The sequence below is a fragment of the Columba livia genome, chromosome 5, assembly GCF_036013475.1.
Source record: "Columba livia isolate bColLiv1 breed racing homer chromosome 5, bColLiv1.pat.W.v2, whole genome shotgun sequence".
NCBI lineage: Eukaryota > Metazoa > Chordata > Aves > Columbiformes > Columbidae > Columba > Columba livia.
In genome coordinates, this window is record NC_088606.1 from 4655899 (window position 1) to 4675358 (window position 19460).

General features: G+C 48.2%; 1 protein-coding gene across 5 annotated transcripts in view; it reads left to right on the forward strand.

The window, feature by feature from the left end:
• BMP4 (bone morphogenetic protein 4) overlaps window positions 1-18289 on the forward strand; it is a 34595-nt gene extending 16306 nt beyond the window's left edge. Inside the window, exons 2-7 of one of the 5 annotated variants that reach the window (XM_065063170.1) lie at window positions 2997-3196; window positions 8970-9143; window positions 12182-12382; window positions 12656-12833; window positions 15903-16279; window positions 17219-18289. In XM_065063170.1, coding sequence (XP_064919242.1) covers window positions 12787-12833; window positions 15903-16279; window positions 17219-18060 — 1266 coding nt within the window. In that variant the 5' untranslated portion in view covers window positions 2997-3196; window positions 8970-9143; window positions 12182-12382; window positions 12656-12786 and the 3' untranslated portion in view covers window positions 18061-18289. Of the gene's footprint in view, window positions 1-2996; window positions 3197-8969; window positions 9144-11331; window positions 12383-12655; window positions 12834-15300; window positions 15463-15902; window positions 16280-17218 lie in introns of those variants that run through there. The other 4 variants (XM_065063169.1, XM_065063171.1, XM_065063172.1 and 1 more) reach the window with 4 other exon arrangements.
• The last annotated feature ends 1171 nt before the right edge of the window (window positions 18290-19460 follow it).

The window sequence follows — 19460 nt, forward strand, 5'->3', positions numbered from 1 at the left end:
CCATGTGAAAATCTTTTTTATAGAAAGGAATGCTCTAAAGATTGCCACCATTTCTCTCTATAAGGGTGATTTATTTGACAAGAAGGAGAAGATGACTCTTGCTGCTCCTGTGTTCAGCCATCCATCAACCCAGCCATCTACCAGAGCCCAAAACTCTAACCCTTGTCTGCTCCATCAGCTCCACAGAGTAGTATCCTCTGTGTAATATCCCACTTGCCACCAAATGGCTCAGACTGAGTCTTCTTAGAACCTGAGTTCTCTACATCATCTTGACTACTGATAGGATCATGAAACCGAAGGAAGAGAGAATAACTATTCCAAACATTCCAAGCATGCGTGGAAGGGTTGGATCAAGATATTGATCCAGCAGGTCCTGAGCCACCTGCTGTATCTGACCCTGTTTGAGGAAGGGGTTGGACTAGGTGACCTCCAGAGGTCCCTTCCAAACTCAGTAAATACGTCATTCTGTAATCAGGGCATTACAATTGTGTAACAGCTGATTTGGGAGAGTGTCTCATAGTTTAGAGCAAATGGCTGAAAAGGGTTATTGTTAGATGGACATCCTGGGCCCTTTTGCTTTGGATTTGCCGTTTTGGGATTCAGAGAAGGTGCTAGAAAATTTTCTTCTGTAGAGTGACTGTGATGTGGGTCTTTGGCACTGAAGAATCAAGGAGTTAAGGAGATTACCAATGTCAACTTAAAAACTGTGGTCTACAGAAGGATCCAAGAGGAGTTTCCTGTGCTCATCCTCCTTTCCACGCTCAAAACAGCCTGGACTGGGCTGAAGCTGTTTGAGGAGTTTTCCTAGATCCTGGATTATGGAGGACTATGCTGCTAATGCTTCTAGGCCAGCAAAGCCCACAGCATCCTTTTTTTTCTTGGTGGTTCAGATTGATGACACACGTTACTCAAAGGTAAGCGTGAAGCTGTGGTAAATCTTGTTCCAGATCAAAGACACTGCAGCCACATGATGTAAAGCATTCAAATGATCGCTTTTCTTTTAAAAAGTATTCTTCTGAAGGCTTTGTGCTGGGTTCAGGTAATAGCGAAGCCAGCAGGCGCAGCAGACTGCGTGCTTTGGCTAACTCGAGAGACACGTTGTGTGCTAACATCTGATCCAGATTCCTCGTTAATGGACATGGAAATACGGCCTCGTTGTTCAGCCTGCAGAACAATGAACCTATAAACATGGGACAGCATAAAATTTTATAGAGGGAACTGAAGGGCCAAGAGCATCTTGAAGTGAAGTGTGCTGATGCATCTTGAAAAAGGAATTCAGGAAGATATGTTAAAAGGAAGAGACAGAGTGTAGAAACCACAGAAGAACAAGTTTCAGCCCTCACACAGGAGATGCTGAGATGGCAAAATGTTCTGTGTTATCAGGCATGTGGTACCTGTGCCAATGTGGAGTAAACAGCAGAAAGTGCAAGTAGCTCTCAGACAAGCCAAACCCTATGGAAAGACCTTTTTTGCAAAGAAACTGCCCAAATGTTCTCTCACTGGAGACAACACTGCTTTGACTTGTCAGACATGTTCAATTTCAGTCCTCGTCTGTGATCCAGATAGCCGAGAGTTTTAACACTCTTTAGTACATGTCCAAAACAAATAAGGTGTGGTGAAGAAAAATGCTTTCTGCTTTGTGCAAATTACCGGGAATGGTCTTCCTTTTGCTGTCTGACCCGATGGTAAAGGCTCGCTTATCTTCTAAGAGCCAGACTCTAGAGGATGCATAAGTGCTTCCTCTAAGCAAAGTGAAGGTGGCCAGGGACAATATTTTGGCTGAAGTGAGACACATTTGCTCTCGAGATGCCAGTAAACACATGCATTCCAAAAAGCAGCTTTTGCTTTGATGAGTTTGGTCTTCATGATGGGATCGTGTTGTAGTAAGAATAGAGAAAAGGCTCTGGGTTTAGATATTCTTACTTTTACAAATATCTAAGAAACTCTAATTCCCTTAGCTACTTGTAAATGGAATTGTAACAGAATCAGTCTTGTAGCCATTAAAGACAGGCTTCTAGTATTAAATACAACACTAGAAGTTGCACATCTGAGATGGTCTCCACGTAATTTCTCCCATGTGGAGCCTAAAACCCCATATGCTCTAAGATGTGTTTAAGGCCCTATAAGACACAGGGCCATCACTAATGAGCAAAGACCCTGAGCACATGTTTGATTTTAAGCATGTGCTTTTCTCTCCCAGGAGTCCATAGGACCCAAAGACTTTAAGTGAATGGGTTTAGGGATATGCTTAAAGATAAGCATGTGTTTAGTTGCTTTCTTGTACTGTGCCTTTATTTGTTTTTACAGAAATAAGATAAATGAAAGATCTTATTACAGATCAAACACAAATAAATGTCTGAAATACCACAGGGAGGCTTCAGGTCTTGGTTCAGAGCCCAATGAAGTCAATGGAAAAACACCCCAACACCTCAGTGGACTTTGGAGTGATGTCCTCAGAGGACTGATGATGAACCCACTGCAGAAACTTGTTGAATACCTCATGTTTCTTTGCAAGGTTCCCTTATCTTGTATCCAGATGTTGCTAACAAGGATTTTTATTAGCTGCTGAGAAGTATGAGAGTGGCGGTTTTTCAACTCTTAAAATACATGCATGTATAAATGAGGTGGACGTGGTTTGCTCTGCAGTAGTGATTAGGGCCTCTGGAGCTGTGAGTGTATTTCAAAGGTTTCTGGGTTCCTGTTGGTAGAACCATTTCTTGGTCCCGCTGATCTTAAAGTGTTTGCACTTTTTCCTTCATGAAATGCAGTGAGGCAAGTGTGGTGCTTCCCAGGGCAAATGTTGCCTCTTTGTAGAGGGAAAGGTTTACACAACAGGAACAACAGGTTCCTTTGAAGAGCATTTGTGTTTTCTGCCTTTAGATCTCTACAGCATAGACAGCAACACCTGAGATACTCGTTTAGATTCCCTTTTCAGGTGTGCAGAGAAATACCCACCATTTGAGAGCAATTTGATCTATATTTGATGTTCATTTCAGGATGAGGCGATGCTGGAGAATTCTCCATTTGATCAGCCAAATTTCCACCCATACAGCTGGATTTTCATCCTGTGGTTCAGGATGAAGCTTTCCCTGCTTCTGCAGAGACTGCCCCAACCAACATCAGAACTGCCCGAGCCACTGGCTGTCACCCCGCAGGAAAAATCATCATGTGCCATCTTGTCAGGCTTGTCATGAAGGTAGGTGTCATAAGAATATATGTATTTCTGCCTTCCCAAAAGTTATTTGGGTGGCAGTACCAAAGACATGGGCCAAGTTTTGTCCGAGCCAGCAAGCAGAGAGCCCACAGAGAGTCTCTGGAGAACACTTGCTAAGGTGATTTTGCTTCCTCTTCTATTATTACTTGTGTTTGCAAGGTCAAATTGATATTTGTCTGCAAGGACGTGCTATGGCCATATCAGAGGACCCATCCGGAGTCTCCAGAAAATTGTTAAGCTGTTAGTACGTGCAAAACCCATGTTGCTGCATTGTCTATTATTGCCTGTGTTTGCGAGGTCAAAGTGACACTGCTCTGCAAAGATGAGCCATGGTCACACCTTCATTTTGCTCTGGAGTAATATCCTCTGCCACTCTGGGCCTTCCTTCCCCATCAATGAAAACCTTCTGTGAACAACGTCCTCAGACACACCATGTGAATTTTGGGGGTGTCCTGTGCAGGGACAGGAGTTGGACTCAATGATCTTTGTGGGTTCCTTCCAACTCAGGACACTTGATGATTCATCCACCAACAGCAGCTCTGGGATTTGGGACCTGGGGACAGGGTCCTGTGCCAACTCCTCAGCACAATGGAGTTGTACCCATACCATTCTGATTTAAGTTTAATACAGTAAAAGTTAACAAACTGACATTATTTGAAGCTTGGATGTTCACTGGGTGAGCCTCACAAAATTCCTTGGATCTTTTACTCATATTTGATACCTTGATCTTTGACTGAGATCCCATTTTAATGCTAGAGAAAAAATGCCAATATTCACTAAATTCTAAAAGGCAAAACCAAAATTTTGGACCTGGTCTTTCTTTTCTTTCATAGGTCAGAGATTGAAGGGAAAATTACTTGAAGCGTTTCCTTCTTTTAACACCCAAACAGAGCCTGACTTTTAAATAAAAAGTGTATTTCTGTCACGTGTTTTTTTTCTTTCAAACAATTTCACCAAACAGAAAGATACACATCAATAGGTAAATGTGCAGTGCTACTACTGTAATTATTATTTCTACTTTTGTTATGTTTATGATGATAGGAAATATTTCTCAACTGTCCTCTAGAAGAGTTATTTATTCTACCCAGTCCCTGTCATAATTTTCTGTGGTTCTCTGAAAATAATCCACAGCCCTTTTTTTACAAAAAAATCCCATTGGCTTGAAAGGCAAATGTTAACTTCTTCAATGAGTGGAAAAATACTTCTGTTGCTTAAACGTAGGTAATTAGACTGAGGACTTTCTCCGAAGTAAACCTTGACAATCTAACAATAATCTTTGGCTTTTGCACTGCATGGAGTTTCTTTTACATTGTTAAATGCATTCCATGTTTCAGTAAATGACACCAGGCTCACCAGCAGTGACTGAGTGATTAGTTTATCATCCTCTTAGTGCAGCCATCTAGATCTTTAACTCTTTAAGCAGTAGCATTTAAGTCTTGAGAACACCCAGGATCATGCCTGAGGCTTTAAGCATTCTCAGTTCAAGCGAATCTTGGATATCTAGTGAAAATGAAGAAAAGAAAGGAGGTGGATGCATTCTGATAACACTTTAAACAAGTCAGGTAAGCTAAATTGCAAATAAACACCAGGCTTTTTGCAGGAGAAGCCAATTCGACTTTCCTGGGACCACTTAGGTCATTAGATGTCTGAGCAGCATAAAATCATGTGGAGAAAATCTAGCAGTGTACAGAGAGAGCGAAGGGTGACAAACCTACATTTCCTAAGACCCAGGGATGATGTGAGGCAGTTTTATTGGCTGGATTTACTGTTCTTCTCTCGTGGGGCAGTAAAATGACCAGTTTTACAGAACAATTGATGATAAAAAAATGATGTGAGCTGAATCACATTGTGCCAATGCCCTTGTGCTAAAATCTGCCCATGTAGAGATGGGTAAGTACATAAAGCTTGGCAGCACCAAAACTCTTTGGAGAACGAAGGGCCGCCAATAACTTGGGAAAAGAAAGGTGCAGGAGGGTTTTCAGACAGGAGGACCTGTGACCTGTGAGCTGCTGACCAGCTGCGCCTGCTGCTCAGCATCATGGATCTTCGCCGATCATCTGATCCCGCTCGGTAACACGAACCAGATCACTCTGTCTGCCCTCTGCCAGGGGAGACGTGGGGCTGCTCACCCCGCAGAGACAAAGCGCTTTGGGAGCTCTGTTGCTGCTGGGAAAAATCTAAAATGTATGAACATAGCATTTATATGCCTCTGGGAACAGAACAGGGCCCAACCTTTATTTATCTTCTATTTAAAAAAAGCCTTTCATCCGCTTGCTCTGTTGGGTATCTTTCTCTTTCTTTCTTTCTTTCTCTTTCTTTCTTTCTTTCTTTCTTTCTTTCTTTCTTTCTTTCTATCTATCTATCTATCTATCTATCTATCTATCTATCTATCTATCTCTCTATCTAAATTTGGGGGGGATTTGGTGTTTTGTTGTTTTTTTGGTTTGTTTGTTTTTTTCAGACTGTACGTTGAGTTTTGCTGGTTTAGGTGAAAGGAGATCTTGCCCAACAGGGCAAGGGTGATCCTGTGTGGACAGGGAACGGATGATGCCAGGTGACAGAAATTCTCTGTTTCCCAAAAGGGGTTAAGAATGGACTGGGAGCTACCTCTGAGACAGCGTCACTGTGCACCTCCTGCAAGCATAGGCAGCCTAGTTACATCTGCTGATTATTGCTTAGCCCCCAGGCTGTAACCATTCTTTAACCCTACAGATACATTCAGGCACCTCTACCTAGCAGAAAGCACAAGGGAGTTGATCCACTTGTGCCATCTGTGTCGTAGAACAGAATCATAGAACAGGTTGGGTTGGAAGGGACCTTCCCAGCTCCCCCAGTGCCCCCCCTGCCATGAGCAGGGACATCTTCACCAGCTCAGGTTGCTCAGAGCCCCGTCCAGCCTGGCCTGGGATGTCTCCAGGGATGGTTCATCCACCACCTCTCTGGCCAACCTGGGACAGGCTCTCATCACCATATTTATAAAAATTTTCTCCCTTATATCTAGCCTGAATCTCCCTCCTTTAGTTTAAAACCATCACCCCTTGTCCTATCACAACAGACCCTGCTAAAAAGTCTGTCCCCATCTTATCAGCCCCTTTTAAGCACAGAAAGGCTGCACTAAGGTCTCCCCGGAGCTTCTCTTCTCCAGCTGAACACCCCAACTCTCTCAGCCTGTCCTCCCAGCAGAGCTGTTCCAGCCTCAGATCATTTCTGTGGCTCCTCTGGCCCCTCTCGAAAAGGTCCATGTTCTGTGCTGAGGACCCAGAGCTGGATGCAGGACTTCAGGTGGGGTCTCACCAGAGCAGAATAGAGAGGCAGAAACACCTGCCTTTCAAGGCATCTCCTCTATGATGGTCTCATCTTGCGCTCTTGGTGGCTTACCAGCTGGGGAACCTTTGAAAAAAGGAATGATGACAGTGCTGGCATCTGCCAAAGGTGTCAAGAGAGAGAAATGAACCACAAGACAGCTTTACAAATCCAAACTGCCTGCATGGCGCCACACTGAGGGACATTCTGTCAGGCTCACTTTGGATGGCTGTGATTTTGTGCTTTAGATCTGGAGGTTGTCTCCACAATCCTTGACTCAATACTCATCAGAATCATAGAATAATTTTGGTTGGGCAGAGACCCTCAAGATCCTTGAGTCCAACTGTTATCACTAAACCATGTCCCTAAGAACCTCATCTACATGCTTTTTGAACGACTCCAGGGATGGTGACTCCACCACTTCCCTGGGCAGCCTCTTCCAATGCCCGAAAGCACTTTCTGGGAATAAATCTTTTCTACTATCCGATCTAAGCCTCCCCTTATTAACTCTAAGTCTTCTTTGGCCTTCTCATTTTATCCTCCACTCTTAATCCACTTCATTTTCATCTTGTAGTTGCCCAAGCTCCAACCCCACTCAACTTCTCCTCTCCCCTTCCCATGCTCAGCCTGGTCCAAAGTGGACGGGCAGCAGAATTCCTGCCCCGCTTTGCCTCTTCACCCAACTGTTATGTGGGAAAAGAGTGATGGGAGATGCAGTGACTTGCTGAGGGCCTCTGGAGGCAGATTACTCTGTGTTTTTGGCAGCCGTGGAGTTCTCTCAGTGTTGGGTCTTTGTGAGGAACATGTATAAGCTGATGGCACTTTTTTATAAATGACATTGCACATTTGCTCGTTGCAATATTTCTTCGAAATGGGGTGTGGTGTCATTTGCATACAATACATGGTTCTGAGTCTTGTTGCCTTATCAGGTGTGTGTACAGAGGGTGGGAAAAGTGGGAAAAGGCAGCAGAGTCAGCAGGACGGAGGTGGAACAAGCAGGAATGCAGGGTGCGACCAGGGGATCAAAGAGGTCCTCAGGGAAATTGCTGCAACTTAGTTCTGCCTGCCGTGACTCAAAGTGTAACACCAGCGTGCCCAGGGGGCTAGTACTGGGAGATACTGGTGTTTTGCTCACCCCAGATGCTGCACAAATAGAACCTGCTGGTTCAGGCTCTTCATCCTGAGCCTTTAGTTCAGAAATCTAGTCTTAAGCCTATTTCTCTTCACATCTGGGTGATGCTGTGCACCTGCCAGTTGCGTCATTCTGGGTTGTCTTTGCAGACGAGTGCTAACCTGTCGTGACACCTTGGTGCCTTTGGCTTCTGTCCCGTTTTCTAGAATTGCACTTGGCCTTGCCTTGGCCCTTTGCCCAGACTGAATTTGCCTTCTTGGTTTTCACTTCTTTCCCATATCGGTTTTCTCTCCTGTTCTGTCTTCCTGCTTGTCCTCTGGGGTCTGGCTCTGTAAACCCTTCTGTCAGGTGGACCTCTGGGTGGGTGACCAACCCCTCACGTTGAAGGTCCCTTCATAACAGAGTCCCTTCGTAAGACAGAGCTAAATGTTTTCAGACTCACCCCCTTTTGCCATTTCATTTTTTTTTCTTCTTCAAACTGATTTTTAGATTCCTAAAAGTCCTTTTTCTCCCTTTCTTAATGAGCCAGTTTTGTTCCTCTGTAAGCTGTTTGGTGAGTGGTATTTTAAAAAACAAAATAAGGAGAACCTGCAAAAGCTCTTTCATAGCAAGCCTGGTTTGCCTGCGGGATTAGACATGCATGGTACGCACATCCAACGCTGGTTTGCCCACATCGTTTGGATAAGGTATGGGAGATTACAGACTGTCTTTGCATTGAAGGCTAACAGGTCAAGAAATTGGCCTCCCTTCAGTTCACGGGCCATGCGGCTGCCAGCCACTAATCTAAAGCCCTGACGAGCATTTCTGGAAAATGCTGGAAACCCACCTCTTGACTACAACGTGTTTCCAGGCATATTCCCTTTTGCTTCGTCCTTATGCAGGAGATTTTGCTCCTGTAGGTTTTGAAAAGTCCCACAGCAGTAATTCCCTTCTGCTCTTCTTCTCTAGCGAGTGAGACAGGAGAGAGTCAGCCCAGGTCTTTCTGCTGTAGGTGAGACGTGCATCACGGGGTGTCTCTCCTCGACATATGGGGCAGGACAACTCGTGTTTCATGTGCTGTAAATGAGAGATCATACAGAGTCTCTGACTCATGTACTCCTCCAATATGTTTCCAGGGGCTGGAGCCCCACTGAAATGGTTTGAAAACCTTCTATATGCTGGGTTGGAATTGGAGGACCTGGTTAGAACTAAAGTTTGCTTTTGCTTTATTTCTGAGAACGGTGCCAAGTGCTCCTGTTCTTCCAGAATGGACACGCTGACATGCCTTTAATTCTAATTGCCTTCTTTCCCCATTTTTTTATATTACTGTCCGCTGTTAAGCATACGCTTAGCCACTTGGATAAAGCAGGTTCCTGGTGATTCAGCCAGTGTCACAGAAGCACAAAGCTGAACCTGGACCTTCTGAAGTCCAAATCAACTCCTTCATCATCTGGTCCTTTAGGCATCCTGGTACTTGTGGCACTGCACCAAACCTATCGCCTTTGAACTTCCCAGGTAAATAAAGGCCTTCTTCAGGCTGCTGAGTCAGCGTCTGTGTATGATGGAAGCAGTGAAGGGGAAAATACATAATTGCTTATGTAGAAAAGAGCCAAAAATGAAATCAGGTCTCGCCGCTGTTGACCCCTGATCGGATGCTTTTGGGTAGTAGTTTTTGGCAGGGGAGGTGGGCTTTGATCTGCTTACAAAGATTTTTTGTTGCCCCAGAATGGATCAGAGCAGGTAATAGTAAGTAATAATGTCTATACCTTGAAAATAAACCCAGCTAACGCCTCACTTGTGGGCTTGCTTTATCAATGATAAAACAGAGAGCCTTGCCGCACCGTGGTGAAGTCGGTCCTGCTAAAAGGTTTGTCAGGAAGGACAGCAGGTTCTCCCAGCTCCTTCCTTCTGCTGCACAGGGCATTACCCCTTTCATAAGGATTAAACCTGCAGGATATTTGCAGCAAACTGGGTTGTCCTGACAAAGTTGCTTCACTAACGTGGGTTGTTTTTACTAGATTAAGGCATCAAGGTCTCACCTTGGTAGGATCCTGTGTGTTTTAGCTGAATGTGATGGATATACATGTGTCTTGTACACACATTTATACACACATACATGTTTATAAAATGACATGTGACACTGAGGAGTAGGACAGCAGCTTGACAAAGAATACCTGCAAAGCCCAGACAACCTCTGTCCTCATCGATGCGTGAATGGAGAAGAAGCCTTTCCCTCAGAAAGCACCTTTTTCTTGTCACATGTCTATGGGAGGCTCACGCTCTGTTTGTACAAGTTCATTGTGTAAGGTTATTCCCTGAGCACTTTCTAAGAAAGATCCTTGGTCTGATGATTATTTGTCACCAGGCAACTGGTACAAACGAGCCCCACCAGTTTATTATTGCTGGAGATGGAGGTCACAGGGCACATCCATGTTTCCCGACTGGGAATCCCGAGCAGGATCCTTCCTCTTTGCTTTCAGGTGAGGATGTTCACATTAACAAGCTCAAAATTCATCAGTGTGCCGACATTTGACATTGTGATAATATCTGCCAGTAAAGTCCTTTGCTATTGCTGAAAATCAAATAGTTGCCATGACCTATTTTCGCAGCAGTTGTCCTGCTCTGCCTATTTACGCCTTGTGCAAGTGTTTGAAACCACTAAGGCTTGTGGTGATAGCAGATCTCACGATACAATTAAAGGACAAAGACAAATGTCAGCACCCCGGAGGTGCCACGTGGTTGTGTGGAATGGTAGGTTCTGGCAGTGGGGCTAGACGGTGAGGAAGAGCAAAGCATTTGAAATGTCCAAGTGGCAGCCGAACTCAGACAAAGCTGCCAGAGACACAGAGCAGCGGTACGTACGAGAAGGGAGCTGCCAGTGCTCGTGGGATTCTTGAAAAGTATTCATGATAACAGATCCAAAATGCATCTGCTTATCTTAGATAACCATATGGCCATGTGGTGTTCGTTGGAAGAATGATTGTCTTTATTAATGAGTGAGGATTTCAGAGGAGGAGGAATGCGTTCTTCATCTTCTGGAGGTCCTTCTTGCTCCTCAGGGATGAGGCTTTGATTGAGTGGGGAATCTTCTCTGGAGACATTCAAGACTCGCCTGGATACATTCCTGTGCAATCTACTCCACGTGAACCTGCTTTAGCAGGTGGGTTGGACTGGGTGATCTCCAGAGGTCCCTTCAACCCAAACCCTTCTATGATTGTTATTCTGTGATGCAGCGCGGAAGCAAACACATGCTAAAGGCAACATTTCCTTCCAAAAGCTGCATGGGATCAGTGCGTATTCTTCTTGTAACATTGATCAAGGAAACCAATCGATGGATAGATTAATTTTCAACAGATGCACCAGAATTAGGAGACCTGGGCCTTAGGGAGGTTGCTTCAGCGATACGACGCATAAAATAAAAGTAAAGCTAATTTAATGGTCTGCTGTTACAATTCTCCTGAACACTTCATTAACCCAGTTCAGGAGAATTTTAATAGCAGACCATTGAAATAGTTTTACCTTTATTTTATGTGTCATATCACTGAAGCACCTCCCTAAGACCCAGGCCTCCTAGTTTTGATGCACTGCACAAGTGTCTCTTAAGGAACAATATTTAGCAGCAGAGACCTCGTGCTCTCACAGTAGAAGATGGATGATGTACGTACAAAAAGCAAGGGGTGGAATTTCTAGGCTTGCTCAGTCTTGAGGATCTTTGAGAAGTGAAAAAATGATCTAGTCGAGTAAAAGCAACTAAACGTTCTCAACCTTCATAGCATAGCATTTGGAAAACAATAAAAATAATTCTTAAAAACTTAAAAATAGGAAAAGCAGACAATCCAGCTGTTTCAACTGCTGTGGATCTGATTACCAAAGACTGCCTTTTTATAACTGCATTTGTTTTTGTGTTCCCACACAGTGTTTTTGTATGTATTTGCTAAAAAACCTATTTGGAATAAACCAGCAATCCTGAACGTGATTCTTTTCTTAGCTCTGGAGTGGTTCTAGACACGGTCCTGCCACCTCAGTAGAGACAAGTTAATGTCATGCAGAAATAAAATCCAAGCTGGGCCCAGCCCTCTGATTCAGGAGAAGTATGAATTTCTTTATTCAAGAGAAGGTAGAAAAATGAACCAGCTCTGAAATGTTCACAGAAATCATGAAAATCTCGAGTGGTTGTAAAAAATGTTCCTTTTGCCATTCAAGCAGCTGCGCTTGTTTTCACCGGTTGTCATCCGGCTCTTTAGTGAAGAGCTACTTTGGAAACTGTAATCCCTTGGAGTTGTTTGTTCAGTTCCCTTTGTTTTAATTGACAAGCTTAAGCAGTTGAAAGGAGAGGGTAGGAGGGAATTGATCTTAGCACACTTGTGGGGCATCTCCTCCTGTAATTCACATAATTAAAAGGTCTCTGACGTGTGGCTTTACTTATTTATTTATGGGTTTAAGCTTGTTTCTGCTCAAGCGCAACTCTGGTGAGACAAGGTTTGGGGGTTTTTTGTTTGGTTTTTGGCTTTTGTATGTGTGGTGGTGTTTGTTTGTTTGTTTTCCCAATGCAGGTTGTTTGCAAACTTTGGAGCCCAAAAGGTACAGCTGCTCTAAAAATAACACAGGATGCAAGAACTGGTTTGGGAAGATCTCTCTCTGCCCCGAGTCCAGAGGCATCCCCTGAACTGCTGCCATTAGAGGAGAAGTTTGCCTTGTAAACAGAGCTGGCCTAATTTCTAGAGGTGCTGAACATCCACCTGCGGCGCTTGCTGGTAGGTCCTGAGCACACCAAACCTGGAAACGGGTCAAACGTGAGTGGCTGGGATTTTATCAGGAACACGTCTGGGCAAATCCACGATTACTGGGTTGAAACGACAGAGAGCACATAATTGCTGCTCAGCTGGTGACCTCTGCAAGCAGAGCTGGGGGCTCGGACTCTAGGAGACCTGCCAGCTCCCGGGGTCCTTGCTGCCACCGACAAAAAACCTTCTGTCACAGTCAAGGTCTGTACACACGTGAATCACCTCGTTGGCCATTTTTTGCAGGGTGACGTCCCCAGTGACCCGGTGCTTTGCTTCCAGAGGAGGCCAGTCGTCTTGCTGGCCCAGCGCAGAGATCCCCAGAAGGTTTTGCATGGAAGTTAGAGAGGAAGAAACCTGGCAGCAGGTCCCCGAATATGGCTGGGATGGGGTCACAGGCAAGAACCAACCCAACCCATGCAAGGTGGGATGCAGGGGGAGGTGGCACAGGCATCATGTTCTCTATTTTTGATGTGCTGGATCTTTAAAATGCACAAGGTTGTATCTACCACTGAATTTAAGCAGTGTTTGCTTTTCAAACCTTCCGCATTTGTATTTTTAGCTTGATTTTGGCATTCACTGTTTTTTGGTTGGAATATATAACACACTCAGTTGTTTAGCGTGCCTGGAGCGAATTCAGCCCATGTGTAACTCCACAGGCTCGAGCAGAAGCTACGTTCAAGGTGAATTACTCTCTATGGAGCTAAGGAAATACAGCTTCTGCAGACAAGCATTTCAGCTCCCTCAGTAAATGCTACACTATTTCCATCCATGGTTATTCCTTTGTGGTTTGGGTTATGTATTTACATTTTACGGAATAAACACTACAGCTTTCCCCATGACTAACACTTCTTACTAAGCAATAAGCTACTCAAATACGCTATTGCCTCCTCCAAAAGCCCAAAACACGCTGCTCTCCGCTGGATCTCTGTCCCCAGCTTGCACAGAGCCATAGTTAACCAGCATCACATACACAACTTGTTGGATTTTGGTTTAACGGGACGGCTTACGAGAGCAGGCACTGGATGTCGTGGGACTGAATTCCCCAGGGACAAACATTTCAAACACTCTCATCCCAACCAAACACGAGTGAAGTCTTCAGACAAAGAGCGGAACGTATCGCCGCTGCTCCCACAAAGAGGGAGCCGGTTGCTTTTCCAAATCCCGAGGTCTGTTTTAAGAGCAGCGCTATACAGGCCCTTGCGTAAACTTTGTTTATAGACTGGAGTATTTTCAATGAAAATGTTATTTAACTTTAAAAAGTTGCACAGCAGCTACTCCAAAAATTGTTTTTCCTTCTTAAGAATAACACACAGTGTGATACATTTGAAATGGCGATAGCAATATTTCACAAATTTTGATGGATTCATAGCCCGAATACCTTGCTAACAGATGTTTCTTTTAAACTCAGAGTGGTATAGGAATAACTCAGAGATATTACAGTGTCAGCACTGCCTTTTATCTGTGCCTATCCTTTCAGTGACATCCCTGGGCTTTTCTAATGCATGGGTCAAATCTGAGCTAAAAAAACCCAAGTGAAATATTAAAAGAAGTGGTATCTGATTGAGTGTGAGTTTTGGGGCGGTGCTGTGAGGAAGCCGCCGTGCTGCTGTGGGCTCATGGTGTGCTTGGGGACAGCGGCCTGGCGGTTTGTGGGGACGTGCTGGTTTACAGTCATCATTTCTGAGCTGGCTTTTGGTTGTGGTTAATTAATGGATTTAGGAGTTCCCATGGCCACGTCTTTTGGTCTCATAAATCAGCTTTTCTCTCTGTGGATGACAGTTTGGCCAACACAAAGGGACACCCCAGCAGGGCAAAGGGACAATATTTTAATGCCCCGGTAGAGTTTGTTTTTATTTTTTCATGGGCTTATTCAGTCTACGTTGTGTCCTCAAAGTATGTGGCATCCATTGCTCTTCATTAGAGGCTCTTTCCCAGGAGCTGCCTTCTCCACACCTTGTACATCACTCCCAGCAGGCACAGTGGATGTGTGTGGGTGGCAGACCAATCTGTCCCCACACCTGTCCCCAGACCCCTCCTGGGAACAACCCCAAGCCTTGGCAAGCCTGGCTCTTACTCTCAACCCCTAAGCTGGTCCAGGGTGTCATTGGCGTTGAACTGCAGGGCACGAAGGATCCTTCCTTTAGGAGACCCCCGTTTGTACCCCTCTGGAGCAGCCAGTTGTGGCTGCACATGGCTTGGGAAGGCGACTCCTTCTCATCCGCGTGGGGGTCCAGGAGCCTGGTCTGGAGAGAAGGGGCGAGCAAGTGTTATTATTCTGGCAGCCAGGGAGGGAAGGAGAAGGAGGATAAATCCGGAGGGCGAGTGGGAACCCAGAGCAGGGAGCAGTGATGATCCCCGGCCTGGCAGCAGGATCCCAGCCCTGGGAGCGGGTCCCCGGGGCCCGGCGGGTGCGGGTGCCATGAGCGCGGGAGGAACCGGGGCTCTGCCGCTGGCCCTCTGCCCCTGCAGCTGCTCCCCATTCCCAAGCGCTCCCTCCCTTCCTCTCAAGGCTCTTCCCGAGTTTCCCTTGCCCAGTTTCCCATCCCGAACCGGCCTCGCGGTGCCCGCCGGGGACCGTGCGGTGACACGGGAGCCCCGGGGACACTCGCACCCACGGTGCCCCCCGGGGATGCACCTGAGCGGAGCGGGGGGAACCCCTCGGGGGACCGCGCTAACTCCGCCGTCCCACCCCCGGCGGGGTCCCGACCCCCGGCCCGGCCCCTCCACCCCCCTTCCCGGGGCGGCGGGCGCCGCGGGCCGTCAGCCGGGCGGGGGCGGCGGGGCGGGCCGGGCCGTCCCCCGCGGGGCCGGGCCGGGCGGGGGCGGGCCGGGGGCGGCGGGCCGGGCCGGGCCGGGCTGGCGGGGTGCGCGGCTCCACGTGACTGCGGGGCCGGGAGAAAACCGGGGCCGGCGGCGGCGGCGGCCGCACTGCGCCCGGGCGGCGATCGCGGGAGGCGCTCGGCAGCCGCTGCCCCGGGGCTTTCGGCGCGTTGGGTCCGGGCTGGTTCTCCAGAATCATGGACTGTGCTGATATGCCTTGCTTGCTGTCAGTGAGTACAGCCCTCTTCTTCCTCGGCTTCACTCTTTACTTTTTCAGTTTTTATTACGGGTCGTTTTTATTTTATTTTTTTAAACTTTATTTTATTGTCCCCGTTCTCCCCCTCCCGGCGTCCGGCGGCGGGACGCGAACCCGCAACTCTCCCGTCCCGCCGAGCCGGGCGACCCTTCCCCGCCGCAGCTTCACCCGGCGGGGCGAGCGGGGCCGGGATGCGGCGGGACCCGCCTGCCCGTGGGGGCTGCGGGCGGCCAGCAGCCGGGGGCGAGCGGCCGATCCCTGCCCGCCGGGCCGCTCGGGGGCTGCTTCTAGTACCCTTTTGCCATTTGTTAGTAGCATTATTATTATTTTTAAGTTTATTCGCAAGAGGAGGAGGAGGAGGGGGAGTTGCTTCTCATCCTGACTTTTCTTGTTGTTGCGTTTTTTACACCCCAGAGACACCATGATTCCTGGTAACCGAATGCTGATGGTCATCCTACTATGCCAAGTCCTGCTAGGAGGTACTAACCATGCTAGCCTGATACCGGAGACCGGCAGGAAGAAAATCGCAGAGCTTCAGGGACAAGCCGGACCCGGACGCCGCTCTGCCCAAAGCCATGAACTCTTGCGGGGTTTCGAAACAACTCTGCTGCAGATGTTTGGGCTGCGAAGGCGGCCTCAGCCCAGCAAATCAGCCGTCATTCCTAGTTACATGCTGGATCTCTATCGACTGCAGTCTGGAGAAGAGGAGGAAAACCTCCAGGAAATTAGCCTGCAGTACCCTGAGCGATCGACCAGCCGGGCAAACACCGTGAGGAGTTTCCACCATGAAGGTCAGTGATGGGAGGAGGTAAATTCCCAGCCCCAGTAGCAATCGGGATTTCCTTGCGTTTGGAAGCTCACGAATGCATTTAGAAGGAGGACGTGCCTGGCCCTATATTTATGGGAGGAAAACCGCCCCCCCCCCAGCCTGCTGCGTGTGGGTGACAGGCGTGCTGCTCTGTGTTTTTTCCAGCATCCTGTGCTTAACCCGAGCTTGACCATATTTTTGAGGTGCTTTCACTTCTGTTGACAACAGCGAGTTTCCTTCAGTGCCTCTGCCTCGGGGTCACTCCCTGGGCTCGGGTGGATTTAATGGCTCTGGATCGGATGCGGGAGTAAAGTGAGGGCGGGATCTCGCCCCTGGTGTGTTTCTTTTGAACTATCAAAGCGATTGCTGCCTGGTTTTGCTCTTAAGAAAAAAAAAAATCTCCAAAAACCCCTACTCGAATTTAATACTTACAGCTGTGTGTTTATAAGGTTTATTCAATAGGCCCTTGTAATCCGATCCAAATGTTTCCTAGCGGATGTTTCTTTTCCAAAGTAAATCTGAATTATTAATCCAGCCGCATCATTACTGCCTTGGAATTTGCTTCTCTTTCTCCCCCTGCCCTCTGCGCCCCGTAACAAGGCACCTCTGTGCTCTGTGGCACCGCACCTCGCCGGGGAGGTGATTTTGGAGAGACTTGGGGTAGGGAAGCGAAGGGGGAAAAGCCTTCCTGAAAGGGGGAGAGAGCAGGCAGGGGTGACCCGCTCTGGGCACAGGCATGCGGAGGGCGAGCGAGCAGGACGGGTCTGGCCGGAGGGATGCGTGGGGAGCAGAGAGGTGCCGGCGGCTGCGGGCCGGTGAAGCGTGGGTCCTGTGCTGGGGGCCGCGGCTGGGCGCCCCGAGGCTGACGTGCTCTTGTTTGCTTTCTCTTTTACCGCTTCCCCCCTGCCCTGCTCCTCTCCAGAGCACCTGGAGAGCATCCCGGGTCCCAGCGAGACGCCCTGGATCCGCTTCGTCTTCAACCTCAGCAGCGTGCCGGAAAACGAGGTGATCTCCTCGGCAGAGCTGCGGCTGTACCGGGAGCAGGTGGAGGAGCCGAGCGCGGCGTGGGAGAGGGGCTTCCACCGGATAAACATTTACGAAGTGATGAAGCCGCTGTCGGAGCGCGCTCAGGCCATTACGCGCCTGTTGGACACGCGTCTGGTGCACCACAACGTGACGCGCTGGGAGAGCTTTGATGTGAGCCCGGCCGTGATCCGGTGGACCAAGGACAAGCAACCGAACCACGGGCTGGTGATCGAGGTGACCCACCTCCACCACGCACAGACTCATCAGGGCAAACACGTCAGGATTAGCCGATCTTTACCTCAAGGGCGCGGGGACTGGGCTCAGCTCAGGCCGCTCCTGGTCACTTTTGGGCACGACGGGCGAGGCCACGCGCTGACCCGCAGAGCTCGCCGGAGCCCCAAACACCAGCGTTCCCGCAAGAACAAAAAAAACTGCCGCCGCCATGCCCTCTATGTGGATTTCAGCGACGTGGGCTGGAACGACTGGATCGTGGCACCCCCGGGGTACCAGGCGTTTTACTGCCACGGGGACTGTCCCTTCCCTCTGGCCGACCACCTCAACTCCACCAACCACGCCATCGTGCAGACGCTGGTGAACTCGGTGAACTCCAGCATCCCCAAGGCCTGCTGCGTGCCCACGGAGCTGAGCGCCATTTCCATGCTCTACCTGGATGAGTATGACAAGGTGGTCCTGAAAAACTACCAGGAGATGGTGGTGGAGGGGTGCGGGTGCCGCTGACCCCCCTTCCCCGCCACCTTCTCCCCCCCTTCTCTCTCCCTCCCGTCCCACCCCAGAACTGCTTGCTATAGCTGGACTCTTCTCTAAACTAAACATTCACCTTGACCTTATTTATGACTTTATGTGCAAATGTTTTTTTTGACAATAATGATCATATATTTTGACAAAATATATTTATAACTACATATTAAAAGAAAAAAATAAAATGAGTCATTATTTTAAAGGTAAACGCATTTTGTGTCTCACCTCTCAGGGTGCTGCCGAGGCTGTGCTGGCCGGGAGTGCGGCAGGGAGTGTATCTTCTCTCCTCATCTTTTCCCCACCCCCTGCCCCTGCTTTCCCCCCACCCTTCTCCCCTTAAAAGCTTTGCAAATTTTAGTCTTTCTATTTCTCACCGAGGTACCGCGGATCCCCCTGTGCTGGGGCTGCGCCACGAGGGAGATGAGGGTCCCTGGAGATTAAGAGCTGCTTCTCCCGGCCGCTGGGAATAGAACCGACCTTGCTAACCTGGCCTAAGCGTTTGCAAAGCGACCCGCCAAAAAATGCATTTGAAAAGAAGGTGAAGATTTACCTGAGGGCTTTATGCTAAACCCACTGGGTTTTATACCCTTCGTCCATCTTCAAGATTCCCCAGGTTTTAAAACTATTAACATTTTCCCCTCCTTCTCCTCCCCTCCCCACTGGAGATTGGTTTCTTTGGGAAGCTTCAAAGGTTTGCACGAGTCCTTTGAAGATCAAATCACCCCATTACAATGCCAAAAAAAAAAGATATCTGGAGCAGTTAAATATGTGTTAGCTAATAGCTACCTGTGCTGTGTCCTTTCCAAATTGCTTCCGAGCAGGAAGGCGATCGGAGCCGAGCAGGTACAGTTAGTCAGAGCTATCAAGGCCTGAAACCCCTGGCTCAAAGGCATCGGACGGACTGTGTTTGGCTTGGAAAATCAGGAGCTGTGCCGTGGGTGCGTTTGGAGCTGGTGCCTTGGTGATCGCGGGAGTGGGAAGGGAGGGCAGTAGAATGAGGGTGCATGAGGCGCCTTGTGTTTTTTCTTTAATGACTGAAGCTTTACAACCCTCCGAAAGGGGCAGCTTGGTTGAAACCGACTTAAAAAAAGGAGTGGAAAGCTTGCCAAAAGCCTTGGCTCCCTGAAGAGCGCAGGTGGAGAGAGGAGATGGGAGCCGCGGGGGGAGGCGAGCGTGGCCCCGCATTTCTCTCGGCAACAACAACAACAAAATAACAGCTTTAAACCTCCTCGAGGCTTTTCTACCCCTCTGTCCCACCGGGTGCCGGTGCATGGGAGCAGGTCACCACATCCCCTTGGATGCTGGAATGCCTTTGGGTGGCTCCATGTAGGGTGCTGTGGGGTCCCCACAGCCTCCGCACACCCTGTGGTGCAGCAGTG